General features: G+C 40.3%; 1 protein-coding gene across 1 annotated transcript; it reads left to right on the top strand.

The window, feature by feature from the left end:
- Nucleotides 1-3,769: 3,769 nt before the first annotated feature.
- Nucleotides 3,770-17,437, top strand: LOC139713156 (uncharacterized). The gene is made up of 6 exons (XM_071624906.1): nucleotides 3,770-3,883; nucleotides 9,560-9,706; nucleotides 10,409-10,464; nucleotides 10,867-10,946; nucleotides 12,693-12,835; nucleotides 16,914-17,437. Exons 1-6 carry the CDS (start codon nucleotides 3,805-3,807, stop codon nucleotides 16,955-16,957), a joined length of 549 nt encoding a protein of 182 aa, XP_071481007.1. The 5' UTR covers nucleotides 3,770-3,804; the 3' UTR covers nucleotides 16,958-17,437.
- Nucleotides 17,438-18,058: the final 621 nt, after the last annotated feature.

Below are 18,058 nucleotides of genomic sequence, written 5' to 3'. Positions count from 1 at the left end.
TGTGTTATTATGTACAAAGTCTAGTGAGATAGAGCGTAGGGGGAGGGCGTTGGAGGGGGATTCCCCCTCCCACTCGACGGAGCTTTTGCGTTATTAGAATTGAAATAAAGCGATCTGAAGCATACTTTTTGTGGTAAATTCGGAAATTGTCATTCCCCAAAGTGTACTAAGTCGAGGGGACCAAGCAATGGGAGGTTGAACTGAAATTAAACAATCTGATGCACACTTTTGTTGGAATATCTGGAAATTTGTCAATCAGAGAAGATGGGAGGGGATAAGCCCTATTCCCCCTTCCTATAACACGAGGGAGATTCTGTATTTTCTGATTGCATTTAAACGTTTTGGTGCACACATTTTGTGGCATATTTGGAAAACTGTCTATATTCAAAGTGTAGCCACAGTCTACTTGTATGCATGGGGGCGGGGGGACGGGGCGAGCAGGGAGAAGGCGTGGGCGAGTGCTAACACCACCCTTCCCGTACGAGGGAGCTTTTGCCTTTTTAAAGTTGAAATTGAGATATCTCGTATACGCATATTTGATGGAATATTTGGGGGAAAAAATGATCTGTGATGGGGGAATTGAGCGAGGAAAGGGTTGATTAAAAGGGGATATTCCTCTTGTATACATGAAGGAACTTTCGAGTTTTCGGAATATAAGTGCTAGTTCTTGTGCACTCAGAATTATTCAGAATTTTTTGTAAATCTGAAAAGTGTGCTAAGGCTATAGGGAAAGGGGCACAGAGGGGGAGGGTTTGGGAGGGGGTATCCCCCTCCCAAGCACAAGAGATCTTGCATTTTATTGAATTGAAAATCAGCAATCTGGTGCACACTTTGGATAAGATATTTGAACAAAACGCAAGGAAATTTTCCTCATTTTGGGAATTATTGGGGGACAAAATGACATGTTTGCCCCCCCCCCCCCCCAGTCCTCCAGGATCGACGTCCCTGCATACGAATGGGCTTTTGCATTCTTAGAATACAAATACAAATGAAAAGCTTGGATGGAAAATTCGGAAAGCTGTCCCCGAAATGTATATACTAAAGTTTTTAATGGGAAACAAAGCGGGGAAAGGGTTGATTGAAAGAAGATATCCAATCGTGGATATTTTGTGTTCTTTTTTGTAACTGACGTCGTGACTGAAGTGACAGACCTGGTCACACTTAAGATAAAACATTTGGGAATCTGTCAATCTAAGAAGAAAAAAGGAAAAGGACCGAAAGGGGGAGGGTGTATCCCCCTCCCACGCGAGAGATATTTTTTTTTTTCATTTTCAGGATTGAAATTCTGCAATCTGGTGCACACTTTGGATAAGATATTTGGACAGTTTTCTATCAAAAAATCGCAAGAAAATTTTCCACATTTTGGGAATCATTGGGGATCAAAATGATATGTTTGCCCCTCCCCCTCCCCCCGTCCGCGCCCCCCGTCCTCCAGGATCGACGCCCCTGCATACAAGGGTGTTTTTGCATTTTTAGAATTCAGATGAAAATATCTCGTAAACACATTTATGATGTAATCTTGGAAAATTTCAATCCCAGAAGTGTAGACTATTTTTCTTATTTATTTTATTATTATTATCATTTTTATTATTTCTTTTAAATTTATTATTATTATTAATTTTTTTTTTGGGGGGGGACCCTCCGTTAATTGAAAGTATCTAGATATCTCCTCCCACCCACGGAACTTTTGCATTTTTCAAACTGAAGTAACAGACCTGGTGCACACTTTAGATGAAACATTTTAAAATCTCTCAATCTAAAGTGTATTAAGTAGAAAGGACTGAACGGGGAGGGTATGGAAGGGGTTATAGGCCTATCCCCCTCTTTATTGAAATTCAGCCATCTTTGGAGTTACGAGGAGGAGCAAAATGATATGTTTGTCCCCAATACTTTTATGGGGGAACCATCCCCCCCCCCCATCAACGCCTCTGCATATGAGGGAGATAGATTCGACGCCCCTGATCATCCCTGGGTATGCTCATAGATGTATCCTGACTGAGTCATCAGAGTCATTATCATTTCAGGAATGATTCAGGAAATGGAGGAGGGGTTCAATTATGGCGGTATAGTTTTTGTTACATATTGTTTGTTTGTTTGTTTTCGTACATAATTTCCAGATGGTCCCGAGTTGCTCGCGTCATAGCATGTTTACATGTAGGCCTATACTATTTGACGTTGTCAACGTCTGGACGATACCTAATGTCGATTTCTTCGCGAGCGAGCGAAGCGAGCGAGCGCTTGAGAAAATTATGTATACATTATCCTACAAGATAGAATACTGTTCAGCTCTGTTACCTGTCTGAAGGCGGGCGTACGAACGTCATGCTATTATGCCAAAATTGATACAATCACATTTCTGCTTCCTCCATTTTCCCCCTCAAATTTCAGGGGGGATGATTGTACAGGCCATCCCCCTCCCCCATTTCAAGGGGGAGGGGATGCATCCCCCCCCCCGGATTTACGCCCATGCCCATACCCCTTGTTGTACAGTTAATCGGTGTGCTACAGGTTTCCAACATGGGTTGTTGATCAGTAGCAGATCCAGGAATTCCGTTAAGGGGGGGGGGGGGGGGGGCGGGGGGGGGGGGGAGGGCGCAAAGAATATTTCTGGTTCAACTTCCGGGTTTCATCAGCTGACAAGCCCCAAAAAACAAAACAAAACAAAGCAAAACAATCAATAAAAGGCCCCGTGCATTTTTTGTTTTGTTTCTCGCGCCACTTCCAGGTTTCATCGGCTGATATAAAAAAAAAAAAGAAGGAAAGAAAGAAAAAGGCTTCAGCTCAATTTCTTATTAGAATAATTAAATTAAATTCATATACTAAAGAATTAAACTATTAAAAGAATTAAAGAATTAATCAAATTTAATTAGAATAATTTAGAGGGAGACAAATATTGAAGAACTCATATCACACCTTAACCTTCACCCCTCTACTTAACATTCTCTTGCTTTCGTTAATGAGAAACCTGTTATGAAATATGAAAAATATATAATTCTGGAGGAATTCAAAAATTAATTAATTTGGTGGAAATTGGTTTTGAAATGGATGAGATATCCAAAGCAAAGCAATTCTAATAAAAGGTGGGACCTACTTTTTTATGATCGGTGTTTTACCGATGGGCCTACCTTGGTTGTTTGTTTTTTTGGTTTTTTTTTAGATATCTCAGCCATTTCTACACCAATTTCACCAAATGAACTCTGAATTCCTCTTAGAATTGTAATAATCATGTTTTCTTAACATTTTATCAAAATAATGGTTTCTTACTCTTGGAAAAAAGTTAAAGGCTGAATCCTCACCTCATCCAATAATATGACATCCCCTATCGGTTAAATAATTTATAAATAACAAGTCAGAGACACCTCCCTGGCCAGTTCGGAATACTACGCACTGTACTCTATTGTACTTAGTATTTGACTGCAATCAACGAGCTTACAGTAATGAGTAGTGGGGAGAAAAAAAAAATCGCTTTGACTGTTATAGGATTACGTGTATTAGGATATTTTTGTTTTGTTTTTCCATAATATTTTATTGATTCCATATTCAATACAATTTCATGATACATCGAATCACATGTATTACAGAATCCACGATTCAACAAAACACAATTACAAATCGAGCCAAGCTGTACTTATCAGCAGGAACAGTGCATTCAGTAATCGACTCCTATCATAAGTAATCGGCTCCTATTAAAGTAGTTGTGCGCCCTCTATTGTGCGTCGGACGTACATGGTTAAAAAGAACATGGCCACGAAGAGTCGGGAGACGAGGATTAGCAGACGACGTGCCGAATGTGCCTCTCTGACAATGTGTCAGATCTGGTATTTCTTATGCCTGTCTTCTTTCATGATTAATTACACAGTTTCTTCAGATGATGAATTTGAAGGTGACTTTTGTTTGATTTGATAATGAGACGTATGGTGATTGGTAGTGAGCTAGTAGTAAAAACCACAGCAATTAGGCAATTTAGCCGTAGCCGTAGGATTTCATGTAACGTAGGTCGTTAGACGTTAGGCACCTATTGTTTACTTCCTGCAGAGCATAGGCTGTAGGTTGGATAAATTATACACTGGATGTATCGTATACTCAGTATCACCGTAGTCCATATTTGCATTGCATGGACACAAACTGTCTAAAGTGATAAACTGATAAAGTTCTAGTATTCGTTAAAAACAAACTAAAATATGATTTTAGACAACTTGCTGCAACTTTGGCAGTTCTCCTGACTGGAGCCAGTGGAGGAATTCAAGCAAAGAAGAAGAATTAAGAAGCTCGTTTGGTTCCTGATGATGGAACGTTGAGGAGTAACCCCGGGGCGCTCCTTGTCCTTGTATGGTAAGGCCTAAGGGTACCACGTATCGCAGGGTTCCTTGACATCGGCACCCTGCGTATCATGGCTGTTTCGGGATAAGCGTCATTTATTAGCTATGAAAATATTGAAAATGAAGAGACAAAAAACAAACATAAACAAACTAACAAACCAAACTAAACTCGGTTCAATTACACATCCGCTCTGTACTTATTCCTGTAGTGTATAACGACGCATGACTGTGAAATTTACGTGTATTACCTATGGAGAGAGGGGGTGCCAATTGTGAGGTTTATAAGCCGGGCGAAGAAAATGCATCGCACACACTAAAATGGCATATTTTACAACGGAGATTCGGAATCAACAGAACGGTCACGGGATTTAAAACTGCAGTATTTACGGCATATTTGAGGCAAAACTGAGGCGAACTTATTGAATAAACAAGTTGCCAATCCTTAGGGTGCTGATAGGTGGTACCCTCAATCATACACGGTTTTGTACTGTTCGCGTTAGGCGTTCGGGCTGTGTTTCGCAGTTAGTAGAGGAGTAGACTTCTGTTATTTTGAAGAAGAAAAAGAAGAAGAAGTAGCACTGAGTCACTCATTTCCATGTAATTCACGAACCCCCCCTTACGAAAAAGTCCTGTGGTACTCCTGTGGTAATTACCACAGGACAGTACCACAGGACAGTACCACAGGACAGTACCACAGGAATTGTCCTGTGGTATTTTGGGACATACCACAGGACAGTACCACAGGAATTCCTGTGGTATTTTGGGACGTACCACAGGGTAGTACCACAGGAAAGTACCACAGGACCAGTACCACAGAACAGTACCACAGGACAGTACCACAGGAATTCCTGTGGTATTTTGGGACGTACCACAGGGCAGTACCACAGGAATTCCTGTGGTATTTTGGGACGTACCACAGGGCAGTACCACAGGACTAGTACCACAGAACAGTACCACACGAGGAACTGTCCTGTGGTATTTTGGGACAGTACCACAGGACAGTACCACAGGTCGATCATTACCACACAGCATTACCACAGGGCAGTACCACACAGCATTTCCATGGTACCACAGGAGAGTACCACACAGGATAGATCGAAAAAAAAAATCTGGGAGACTTTTAGCCACATTTCAAGGAATATTCCTGATAGGTGAGTGATTGATTTCAGGACAAACATGGCCCTACTTAATAACCTATCCTACTCCTAACATATAACCTCAAACGAGAGTCTAATGGCCAAGTGCCAATCTAGTCCTATAATAGATCTATATAGTCATATTCTATTCCTAGGTAGCCATCAACCCTATCAGTACATATATATATGGCCGTCTATCCGTAAAGCATTAAGGCATGGTTACTAACTCGATTATACTTTATTATCAAGATATGAAATTACACTTTCATAACAATATCTATGATATTGGGAATAACATAACATAATTAGACAATCTTTCATAAAGTTCAAAGTAAGTTCCATCATTAATACTTTGACTTTTAAAGTCATATATGTATTTTCTAAAATCTAGAGTGCTTTTTATGAATATTCATGAGCTATGTAAAAATTTGTACCACAGGAGTACCACAGGAGTACCACAGGAGTACCACAGAAGTCCTTATGAAATTTCTCATGCTTTACATCAGCACTTTCACTAAATAGGTAATACTGTAGGAGTATAGGACATGATAGGTAATGGCAAATCAATTGTCATAATTCACAGCATAACTCATCTATCAATTAATTGAGGAATATTAATATGTGCTTTTTTGTTTGTATTTTTGTTATAAATTTCAGTTGATTCTGCCTTACAATTTTCCAGTGTGGTACTCCTGTGTGGTACTGCTGTGTGATATTCTCCTGATGCACATGTGATAGTCCTCTGGTATAAAATGTTAAGAAAAAAAAAGAATATCCTGTAGCATTTGTCTGTGGTACTTACGAATTTAATTTGCTGTGTGGTACTTCTGTGTGGAATAGCACCATATCATGATTTTCCTGTGGGATTTTGGACAGTTCCTGTGGTACTCTCCTGTGGTATACATCGAAAATTACCACAGGAATTCCTGTCGTACTGTCCTGTGGTACTATCCTGTGGTACTTTCCTGTGGTACTGTCCTGTGGTACTGCCCTGTGGTACGTCCCAAAATACCACAGGACAAGTCGTGTGGTACTGTCCTGTGGTACTATCCTGTGGTACTGTCCTGTGGTACTGTCCTGTGGTACTGCCCTGTGGTACTGTCCTGTGGTACGTCCCAAAATACCACAGGACAAGTCGTGAGGTACTGTCCTGTGGTACTATCCTGTGGTACTGTCCTGTGGTACGTCCCAAAATACCACAGGACAATTCCTGTGGTACTGTCCTGTGGTATTATCCTGTGGTACTTTCCTGTGGTACTGTCCTGTGGAACTGCCCTGTGGTACTCTCCTGTGGTACGTCCTAAAATACCACAGAACAAGTCGTGTGGTACTGTCCTGTGGTACTATCCTGTGGTACTTTCCTGTTGTACTCTCCTGTGGTACGTCCCAAAATACCACAGGACAATTCATGTGGTACTGTCCTGTGGTACTGTTGTGTGGTATACGTCCCAAAATACCACAGAACAATTTGTGTGTATACTGTCCTGTGGCACTGTCCTGTGGAACTTTCCTGTGGTAATGTCCTGTGGTACTGCCCTGTGGTACATCCCAGAGTACCACACGAGCCTGTGACACAGTACCACACAGTTCTTGTGTTAACACATATTTGTGTGGTACATTGTGTGGTACCAACCAGTACCACAGGGAGTACCACATGAGCCTGTAAAACAGTACCACACAGTTCCTGCGGTAACATTTATTTATGTGGTACATTGTGTGGTACTGACAAGTACTACAGGGAGTACCCTACAAGCCTGTGGTACAGTACCACACAGTTCCTGTGGTAACATTACAAGTGTGTGGTACATTGTGTGGTACCGACAAGTACCACAGGGAGTACCACAGGACTTTTTTGTTAGGGCCGGGGCGCTCCGTAACACAGTTATACTGTGGGAGTTCATGTTCGGGCTGGTCGCAGTTATAGTAATTCACCTAACCCGGGGGTGCTCCTGGAAAGAGTTCCTTGTATGTAATCCCATAGGCCTAACCCCACTATGAGCTTCCTCTGAGGTCCGCATTACCCTAGGACACCGAGATCAATGTTACCCTAACTCTAACCCTAATCCTAACCTGAGTAGATCTAAACTCTAATCTTAATCCCAAAGCCATCTTAACTTAGTCACATTACTTATACATAACGCATAAGGGGGGGGGGGGGTGCATATGGAACCCTTGCCGAGCTCCTCCACACAGTTTACTGTGGGACCGGAACGCAGTTGCAGTTAGCATTCACCATGCTGATCAGTGCAGTGTCAGGGCAGTGACAGTGTGTGAATTTACTACTAATATAGTAATACTTAGTAGACCCACTAAACTGATCTCTTAGAGACTCTATTCACATACAGATCAGTGAGTAGCAACACAGGAAACAGGCTTCAGGAGCGGGGCCTCACAAAGACACAACTAGCCAGCAAGCACTAGTCTAGTGCTACTAAATCTACTAGCTTTGACCGAAGAAAGATCGGTCTGTATCTTGTCGTCGGGGATTATGTTCTGGGGAGACTGCTCCTTCTAAATATATGGAGGAGAGACAGACAGATTTTTCTGTCTAACATTGTTAGTAGGACAACTAGCTTTAAAACAGAGCAAGAGATATTTCTGCCTTGGTTACTAATAGTAAGGGTGAACAGCCCCCTCACGCATGCTCACCCTTGCCTCGCGCACTGCAGTCTACCTGGTACACTACATATACCACAATGGATGAGCGGTGCTTCAGCACCTGAACCTACAGTCCTCAGTACTGGTAGGCCCCTATAAGATTTACCATAGTGTAGGCCTACTAGATCCATTCTACTTACAGATCTCCTACACACATAGATTCTGCTTCCTCCTGAAATTTATTAGTAATTCAACCACCAACATTGTAATAATGTTTGAAAAGAGTGCTTCCCACCACAATAATGGTGAATGAAACTGAAAATGTGAAATACTTCAGAAACATAACCTTCTTAATGACCTTTTCTGCAGCATGAAACTGCTTTCATGAATTGCCACTGTCATTCAATGCATTGTGTAGACAACACTTTCACGTCCATTCTACTTTTGTGAATCCTTGCATAATTTGTGAAGGTTCCATGCAGGTGAAACTTTCTTGTTTTACAGTAATTAGGAAAAACAGCAACAACATGTATACACATGTACATGTATTCCTAGAGAAGTGTGATGTAATTGTGACCATCATCACAAAATCAAAAAGTCGCACGCCCTGATTTTACATTAGGACTCAAAGTAGGTGAAACAGGTCAACCTAGTCAATCTTGAGTTTTCATATTTTTTGAAAGAGCAATTCTTCTACATTACTCTAAAATTTGGGATCATAAAACGAATGGAAAATTTTGTGTTAAGCAGTTTTTCTAGAACACTTTTTTGAAATATAAAAGTGTCATTAAGTTTGTCGTAGAGGCCTCTATTAATTCTTTAAAAACCAATCTCACACTTTTCACTTCCAGCTCAAATAACTTTGAGAACTGCTTTGAAAGAACTGCTACTGCTCTGAAAGTTGGTATTGTGGATAGAATGACTTGTTTTGATAGAGCATGCTGAATTTCAGCTTAATCTGATAATCCCTTCATTGTTGTTACATCCTGTTTTTGTGTGTCCCCCATTCAATGCACAGAGCACAGCTTGGTGAGATTGAGACACTTTTGTAATAAAGACCCTGTACCCCATACTTCAGAGCCTCTTTTCTCAGTACACTCTTAAGAGTGTATGCATTCTTTTCAAGATATAGGTAGGTTTAATAGGAGGGTCCATTTGAATTGAGTTGTGCATCATTTTAAAGTGTGAAATCTGCTCTTTCAGATAATACCCTCAACTAAACATCCCATGTTTGCTGATTTTGTGTTGGTTTTTTTGATTCTGGGTCACAATTGATCTTTTCAGTTATGAAAAAAAAGAAGCTTCGAATGGAAATATATTGCCCTGGTGTACAATAGCAATCAACGCCCTATTTTCATGAAAGCCCACACTTCCACAAACATCCACATGATCATGTGGTCCTTACTCTATCTCACACTTGAATGCAGAACATGTAGATTCCTATGTATTTTTCAACATTCCATTTACTGTCCTGCTAGTTAATAACTATTTGTCTTTTTCAACCAGAGCATCTTCTCTGCCGTACATGTGGCCATGAGGTGGCAGCATCAACAGATTTTGTGAGGGTGTCCAGTCCACAGGCCCTGGGGCAGAGGAATGACACCATCCTTGGCAAGGAGAATGTTCTTATTCAGCTGCTTAGAAACCCACATGGTATGCCTTGTAGCAAACTACTCCTTCAAACAATGAATAAATGGAGTGCAAATTCACTGACTCAAGGGATTTCTCATGTAAAGCTTGAGTATAGATTGAGCAGCCACTAGGAAGGTGATTTAAATTGTAAACCTTGAAAGGGACACCTGATCTGGGAGCCAAAGACAACTTTAATGTAATTTAGCATTACCATGGGCGAATCCACCGACAAATATAAAACTTTTACTTGTGTATTGACTGATTTTCTCTTATCTCTCAAAATTAAATGAACCTCTCTATTGTGCAGGAATTGAACCTTGAGTCGCTGTGCCTTTAATAAATTAACAAAAGACACTAAATGATTATTCACCATTCTTGAAATGCTCTCAGACTGTATCTTGCCAGTGTAATATTTAATAAACTGGGACTTGAAGGACAATTTCATGAATGGGTAAATTTTTTGCAATCAAGAGTCATAGTGATTGAATGAAGAATGATTACATAACTTTTCAACAGACAGTGCAGTGAAGTCCTACCTTGGATAGTACTACTAGCTGCTCCCCCCCCCCCCCTTTTTATGCTACATGTACTGTGTTTCAGAGTTGCAAATATGGTTAAATTACTCATAGTCATACAGCAAGGCTTCATATGCAGCACAGCTCGTTGAATTGGAGGTTTGGAGTGCACGCTAATTCCTAGCCACTCTAAATTTGTTTCGTGCAGGGAGAAGTTTTGAGGTTATCACAACTTCAAAGGCTCATGTCACAAAGCAACCACAGGTAAGGAATGTAATTTGTTCAATACAGAAGGTAAAATAAATTGGAATATATCCAATAAATTTCTGTACTTGATTAATATCTTTTGTCATGATGAGATATAAGATCCTCATTTTTTGAAGGAAATAGGCTTCTTTGGACAAAGTACTAGTAGTTTTTAGTAGTTGCCAGAGGAATATTGCCAATTCTGCTGCACAAATTGCTGATGCAAAGTTTGCCTCAGTTTTTCATAAAGGGGTGTTGATAATGGGTACTGGCAGGAAAATGAAGTCTAACTGTAGAAAACTTTTAAATTCAACATTTAAGGAAGTGTCAAGAAAGATGCAGCTGTGTGACAAAAGTTAATTACCCAAGTCAATTATTCTAATGATAAACAGTGTATCTTTGTCTTTACCTCTCATTTAGCTGTATGAACAAGATACATGGTTTGAGGGCTATTCGTGGAAGATCATCTCTTGCCCTCATTGTCGTGCACATCTTGGATGGTGAGTTGAAATTGATTTGGTCTTTTCAGCAGTAATAACTGATGGAAATTATGATAACACAAAACTAGAAAAGCACTTGGAGAGCACAGACCTCCACCAGCAAGATTATTGATTATTGATTATTGTAGCATAATTACTTCAATATGGCTATAGTGTTCATTTGAGTTTGTGTTTGGAAACACAAATACAAGAACTGGTACGTGAGTGAAGAGTTGATGTCCAAGGACACAGCTTTGACCTCATACATGATTGTAATCAAAATTATGTGAGAAGTCAGGAGTCTGGTGCTGTCTCTTTTTCAGTCTCCTTTTTTTTTTGTAATTACAAGACCTAATACCCCAATTATACAGGGCTTTAAGAGCACTCCAGAAGCACTCCTTAACCTCTCTGACTTCTGAATGAACAGACAATTTGGCCCGTGAGTGCTCTAAAGTTTGCCCTTCTTGAGGCTAGGCTCAGGAGCACTCCTGAAGCGCTCTAAACTCTGTATAAATGATCACAAATTTTTAGAGCGCTCATGAAGTAGAATGTGGTGTGCATTGTGCATACAGTTTGTATGTTAGAAGTTCCTGCACACTTGAACATCACTGTGATAGTTATGCCCCTCTCAGCCACTTTGCGAGTGGTCTCATGGAGTGGTGATTTTCTGAATGAACAGTCTCGGAGGGGCATAAGTCGCACTTCAAGAACGCTCCTTGGCCAGATGTTGTGTATAAATGGGTTATGAGATGACCTTCACAGCGGATAGAGTTCCATCAATAGTTGGCCAATACAGCTTTTTCATTTTAGGAGCAAAAGTGTCAGTGCTTCATCTGGCCAGAGAGAGCACAGTCTACCAGCTGGCCATGGCCACATTAACTCATTAAGGATGGGCTGATTTTGCTACGACATGCATTTCCCATCTATAGACACTTGCCCGAGTACGCTCTGGACTCCTCCTCAATGGGATAAAACAGCGGATACAGCTGTGTGTGGTTGATGCTGCGTAAGCTATGGTGGAAGTATGAATCTGACAAAGTTGGACTCATAATAGCCGCCAGTTTAAGGCACATTTTAACACAGCCTATTGTGTGTCTGTGTGTGTACATTTTGTGTGAGTGTGGTATTGTGATTGCTGAAGATGACATCTCATGTAATAGTACCCCAGGAGCACTTAATGCGGTATTTAATTTTGACACAACTGTCAATTTGGTAGTCTAGCCTACAAGTTTCATGCTTTTGTAGCCATGTATACTGTCACAGTTGTATTGTTTGCCATTTTCTTTGCTTGCCTGTGTGTGATGTATACATGTGAACAGGATTATTACCTCTTGAATCAAAAACTTATTTTAGAGAGAATGGCATAACATAATATTGTTTGCAGCCTACTTGTCATGTAGGAAAGCAGTGGGATGAAAGCCTTAGAGAAACACAGGAATTTAGATGCCCGCAAGATTGCCTCAAGATAAAAAAAGAAAGAAAATGAAACAAAACACTTTCTGCAGTTTTCTAGTATGCAGATGCAATTCAGTTTGGTTAGGTATATAAGCCAGTTTTGCCCGCAGGGAATGAAAAGTGCCCACTGCAAGAAATTGTAGCCCTCCATATGGGGCACCATCTAATTTTCGTGAACTAGCAATGTGCTCTGACAAAAAATATTTTCTACTTCCTAATGTCAGCTACACAGACATTCTTACAGACTAATGCATGCGAATATTCATTTGCATAGGCATAGCTAACTGGACTTATATAATATAATTTATACAGGTATTATGAACCACAGGTAACTAGCAAGCATGAGTCAAGTAGAGATGATGTGGCCAGCCAGGATGGAGAAGAGCCTGAGATGGAAGATGATGAGAAGAGACCTTTCTTTGGACTCATCCTGAACTACCTCATTCACCAGCAATGTGAGTTATGCAACATACCATAATCAATAAAACATATAATGAATGTTTCTTTGATTCAGGACAACACCAGTGTCACAGCCCTGGTGAGGGCCGACAATGATTTAAATAAAAAGGAAAACTGATTGCTTGGATAGTCAACAGAACAAATGGACTTACACACTGAAAATGGGGTTGCAAACAACTGTTTACTGCATTGTTCTTTCCTGTGCAGTACTCATACTTTGTCGAACAGGAATATTGTTGAAAATAAATATACAATTCCGAACGTCGCGCGGGTTTTACAAACCTCCAGACTGAGCACGTATATTAAATCGTAGGGATTTTTAAATGAATTGAAAAAATGTAACCTGGTTATTATGTACTCAGGGACCACTACACTCTTGCATGCAGGCATATATACAAATGCACTATAACTTGGAATAAAAGTTCATGGATGAGGCCCCAATTGTCTCTGGTGTGACATCTTTTAGGTAAAAAGCGACTTTGAGTTTGATCCGAACAATTACTGCTACTTAACCAAGAGTTCTTCCATAACTTTATTCTTCATTTCATGACCCTGTAAGTTTCTTCTACATTCACATTAATAATCCACATGCACACACATGCACACACAGTCACCATTCAGTCCATGTACATTTAGATAGATTTACACTCTAAAAACCGTCACCAATTCATCAAATTGGCTTCGTTTAAAAGCTGATTAGAATATCAGTGTGTGAATAAACCCATCCAGTCTTCTAAACAAAATATCACAGAGTATCAATACAGGAATTATAACCAAACGTATAATTGATAAATACATAAACTGGTCATTATCAATTCATAACCATGCTTACTGCCTTAAAAGCAGTTATATTTAAGATACTGTCAAAGTCTTATAAAATTCATGTTGAACTTACCACTGTGCGTGACTTTTTCATTCGAGCTGAACTCACAACTCCAGTTGTAAATGACAGAGATTGAAAGAATCTTGGCTTCAAAGCATGGCTTGACAAATAAGATTACAACCACCATTACTTGCGATGGCAGGCAGATATAAGTTTGAAGGACGATTTATATGCAACTTGGGGGCAACTGAATATCAGCAACCAAAATCAGATGTTGTGTGGATGAAAGCGAAGAACGAAGTGCCCGTTGACAAATACAATACAGTCAGTGTAAGCCTTGCTTTACCTATCACTTGGGACATGGCACATACCTATGAACTTTGCTGGACATATGCTGTACAATGCACAAAAGATATAATGGATACCCAGTACATGTGTCAAGCCCATTGACAAACTGACCTACAGCATTGAAATTCCGCTGTAATTATAGCAAACTAGCAGCACCCGTGGAAATCCACGGGTCTGAGGGGTTTGATTTTTTTTTCTCATAATACGATTTTGCACATTTTTATTGAAGAAATAAAAAGAAAAGTCTTCTCATTCTTTCGTTAATTGTGCTGTCTTCTAAATGACCACCCTTCCCAGAAATTTTATAATACATTTTTGTAGTATATGCCAGGCGATCCGGTCCATTGGTAGGGATCATTCCCGCCACTACTTGCTTTTATTATAGAACTTGAGTTTCGAGGGGTTATTTGCACCCGTTGAAGTCCAACAGTTGTCTTGTTGCCCCTCACCCCTCCCCCCCCCCCCCTCACGCACACACACATTTCCACCTCCGCAGGGCAAAAAACAAAAACATTCAGGGAAAAATTACCAAAAACGCAAATGAGATTCCCCGAAAGTTCTGCCCACAGGTTGTTCCCGTTGAAACGGGAAGATATTAACACTATGACTTTGATTACCCCCTGCTCTTGCATCCACGCGGGCACCCGCGGGAATCCACGGCTGGTCTCAAGGCCTCGGTTTGTTTTGTGTTTTTTTTTTCATGTTTCTTTTCCCCACGTTATGAGAGAAAAATAAGATATTTTCGTCTTCATAATTTTGCTCCCTCCTTGTTGTTTTTAATCACCAAAACTTGGCTTGATATATCATATCAATATAGAACTACATCTGCTTCAGATTGTACATTATCATAATTAATATTAGGCCTACAATTATTGCTCCTATTATTGTTATTATTATATCATTATTATCATTATCCTTATCATTATTATTATTATCATCATTGTTATTATTTGGGGAGGGGGAGATCATAGTCATCAGGTTTAATAGGCACCCGTGGGAGTAGGTTCTCACGACCTCGTATTTTTTTTCTTTAATATTTTTCCCATGTTATGGAAGAAAGAAGAATATATACATCACTGCATTCGTCTTCATTTGCTCCCTCTTTTTTTGTCACCAAAACTTGGTTTGATAGACCATAGAACCACACATTCTATTTCCACTTGCAATTTTAAAAATAGGCGGTCGGCAAAGCGAGGTTTTCCTCTACGTCCGCTCATCTTATGAATATGTATGATTACAGCAGCTCTGCAGTAAACGAATGGACACAGCTGCGCGTGTAATCTGATATGTAAGGGTACGATCGGCAAATATATTTAGCCGCGTCCTAAACAGTCTGCGTACAATGACACCGGACTTGAGAGCAAACGGCGAGCAAACTAAATGACGTACCTGAGCTGCATATAGTATTCTGCAGATGTGCAAAATACAATTACATAACCAACGTTCGTTGTTTTCATTTGGGGACGCCAATAATGGCGAACTGTACGTAAATACCCTTGTAGTCCATGTCACGCACACACAGATTCGTGAAACCATCGTCAATACATTCAGTACACGTAACAGGCGGAGGCAAAGGCACATCACAGAACTATATACACACAGTGTAGAGTGTGTATAGAGTTCTGCGAGGTACATTGTGTGTGTGCGTGCGCGTCCGCCGGAAGATGTCAGAGATTTCGCTGCACCATCATCTTTAGTATCCCCCAGTGTCTCTGCAAGCTAAAAGATGGAAGATCGAGAAAGCAGGAGGCCAGCGCAGGTGCCGTGAATATTGAAACGCTCGGCTCTTTCGTCACGCACAAAAATGCATTATGCATGTAGCTAATTAATTTTTCTTTTTCGTCCTCGACGTCGACACGGGGGCGGAGAGGGGACGAAACCCACGCCATTCGATGTAGGATACTCTCCTGCGGCCGACGGCACCGGTCGCAACTGCCCGGAGCCGACGGCTCGGGAGGAGATAGAGAAACCAGCAACGCCGAAATAAAACAGGAAATACATAAGGCCGCGACAACAACAACTTCGAGTATTATAGTATAGGACACTTAATTTGCATGTCTTCTTTAGATGCGTTTTAGTGAGAGGAACATTTGTAAAGAGTTTGCACATCCGGCATTGTCTAATACAGTAAGTATGCGTAACACCTGTACAGCTGCTGTTACAAAGTTGTACTGCCAATAAAATTTTCCTAAAGAAGAAGAAAAAAATGAATGCAGTTTTCACCTCTACTTGTGACAACCAGTAAAATTTAAAAACAAAACTAAACACACACTCTGTAATGTTTAATGATAGATGATGGGGGGGGGGGGGGGGTTGCAAAAAAAAAAATGGGGGGGGTTGCAAAAAAAAAAATGGGGGGGGCACGCGCCCCCTTTCCCAATGAAACATGGCATATGCATGTATGAGTGAATATAGTTGTATCTACCAGCTTTTGGGTGCACATTCTCAAGGTCAAATGCCAAAGGTGAAGGTCAAATCCTTCAAATTTCACAATTTCCCCCATAAGTCTATGCAATGCCTGAAGGAAAAGTTTTGGGCCATAGATTTTACCAGTTAGTGATCATTTGAAGAATTGTGGGCCATTGGGTCAAAGTGTAAGGGTCATGGGTCTCATGAAAATGCTTATATTTCTGAATACAATGTACTTGGCAATGCTCCCTTAATTTAGCCATCCATCCAAATGAAACACACATTAGTTCTAGGAAAGTAAACACCCAACACATTAGTGACAAACATCTCATTTCAATTCTTTTTTGGCCAATTATGTGAAATGGTCATCTCACATCATCTCACAAGAAGTTCTGTAGACCTACTGGAAAAAATGTGAGATATGGTGGAGGCATACCAGTTGCCATAAAGACATTTCTAGTTTTGACAATATTTTTATGTATTTGATTTTCCAGATGCTGACTCTCTTGTAATCAAACCCAAGTTCTATGGAGGTTGACCTTTGCTGGAGTGAAGAGAACATCACCAGTGGCAATCTGACCAGTACTATCTCAGCTCAATTACTGTATGTAATGAGACCTCTATGTGACCATTCATTTTGGTTCCACTTAGATGAAGCAATGCTGTGTTATATCTCATATATGTGACCGTCCAGCTTGAAACCTACAAAAGTCCCAGATTGTGAAACATTGGTACAAATGTAGCTTCAAACAAACCAAGATTGAGGTATTAGCAGTTTGTCTGGACTATATATGTTTTTTGACAAGTCCTGCTTTCTATTGGAAATAGAATATTTCTATTGATTCTTCTGTACAGCATGCCTGAGTGACTTCTCCCATTTCTATGAAACTGCACCTCCTAACTCTCTCTAATGTTAATCAATGTTATGTAAGTCAAGTATCATTTTCAAGCTTACGGCTTACTCTTTTTATGTCAAAAAGTGGAAATTAATGTTGGCCTACTTTTTGTGGGGTTTGAGCTGGGCGGTCACATATTATAATTTTTTTTTGTGTGTGTATTCATCCCGAAAGTGTTCACCTATTAGATTAATCCTGTATAATTTCTTGCTTTTGTTCCGTTCCTTTCCTTTTTTTTTCTGCTCTCGCTCTCCCTCTCTTGCATTTGTGTGGTTAAACCAATGAATGCAAGGCCTTCTTTAATATGAAACTTTAGAAGCAGCTTAACCATTACAATTGTATCTACACTATTGCAGCACTCTGATAGCTTTGGGATTATGGTTATTAACATTGCAGTTGCATTTATCGAAGTTGTTGGACGTCTATATGCTGTGCTCCTCAGCATGTTCTCGATGTGATATCATGCACAGGTGCCTATCAAAGCAATCTTCAACTCGTACAAGCTGTGGCTCCTGTAATTCAGGGGAGTCCCATTATAGTGAGGTTGGATATGAGAATCTGTATATGATGAGGTACTGTAAAAGTGGAAATTTTCGCGGTGTTGAAATTTTCACTCATTTCGCACTACCAAAAACAAGCGTGAAGATAACAGCACGCGAATATTTTTGCATGCCGTATGTTCCAGTGGTTGATGTCTTGATTCCGCGGAATTGAAAACATGTGAAACTCTTTTCGTCTGGCTA

Source organism: Diadema antillarum, unplaced genomic scaffold (assembly GCF_040938485.1).
Source record: "Diadema antillarum isolate AM-2024a unplaced genomic scaffold, OU_Dant_1.0 seq00001916_RagTag, whole genome shotgun sequence".
NCBI lineage: Eukaryota > Metazoa > Echinodermata > Echinoidea > Diadematoida > Diadematidae > Diadema > Diadema antillarum.
The sequence above is the reverse complement of the archived record's forward strand: the minus strand, read 5'-3'. Positions and strand labels throughout refer to the sequence as shown.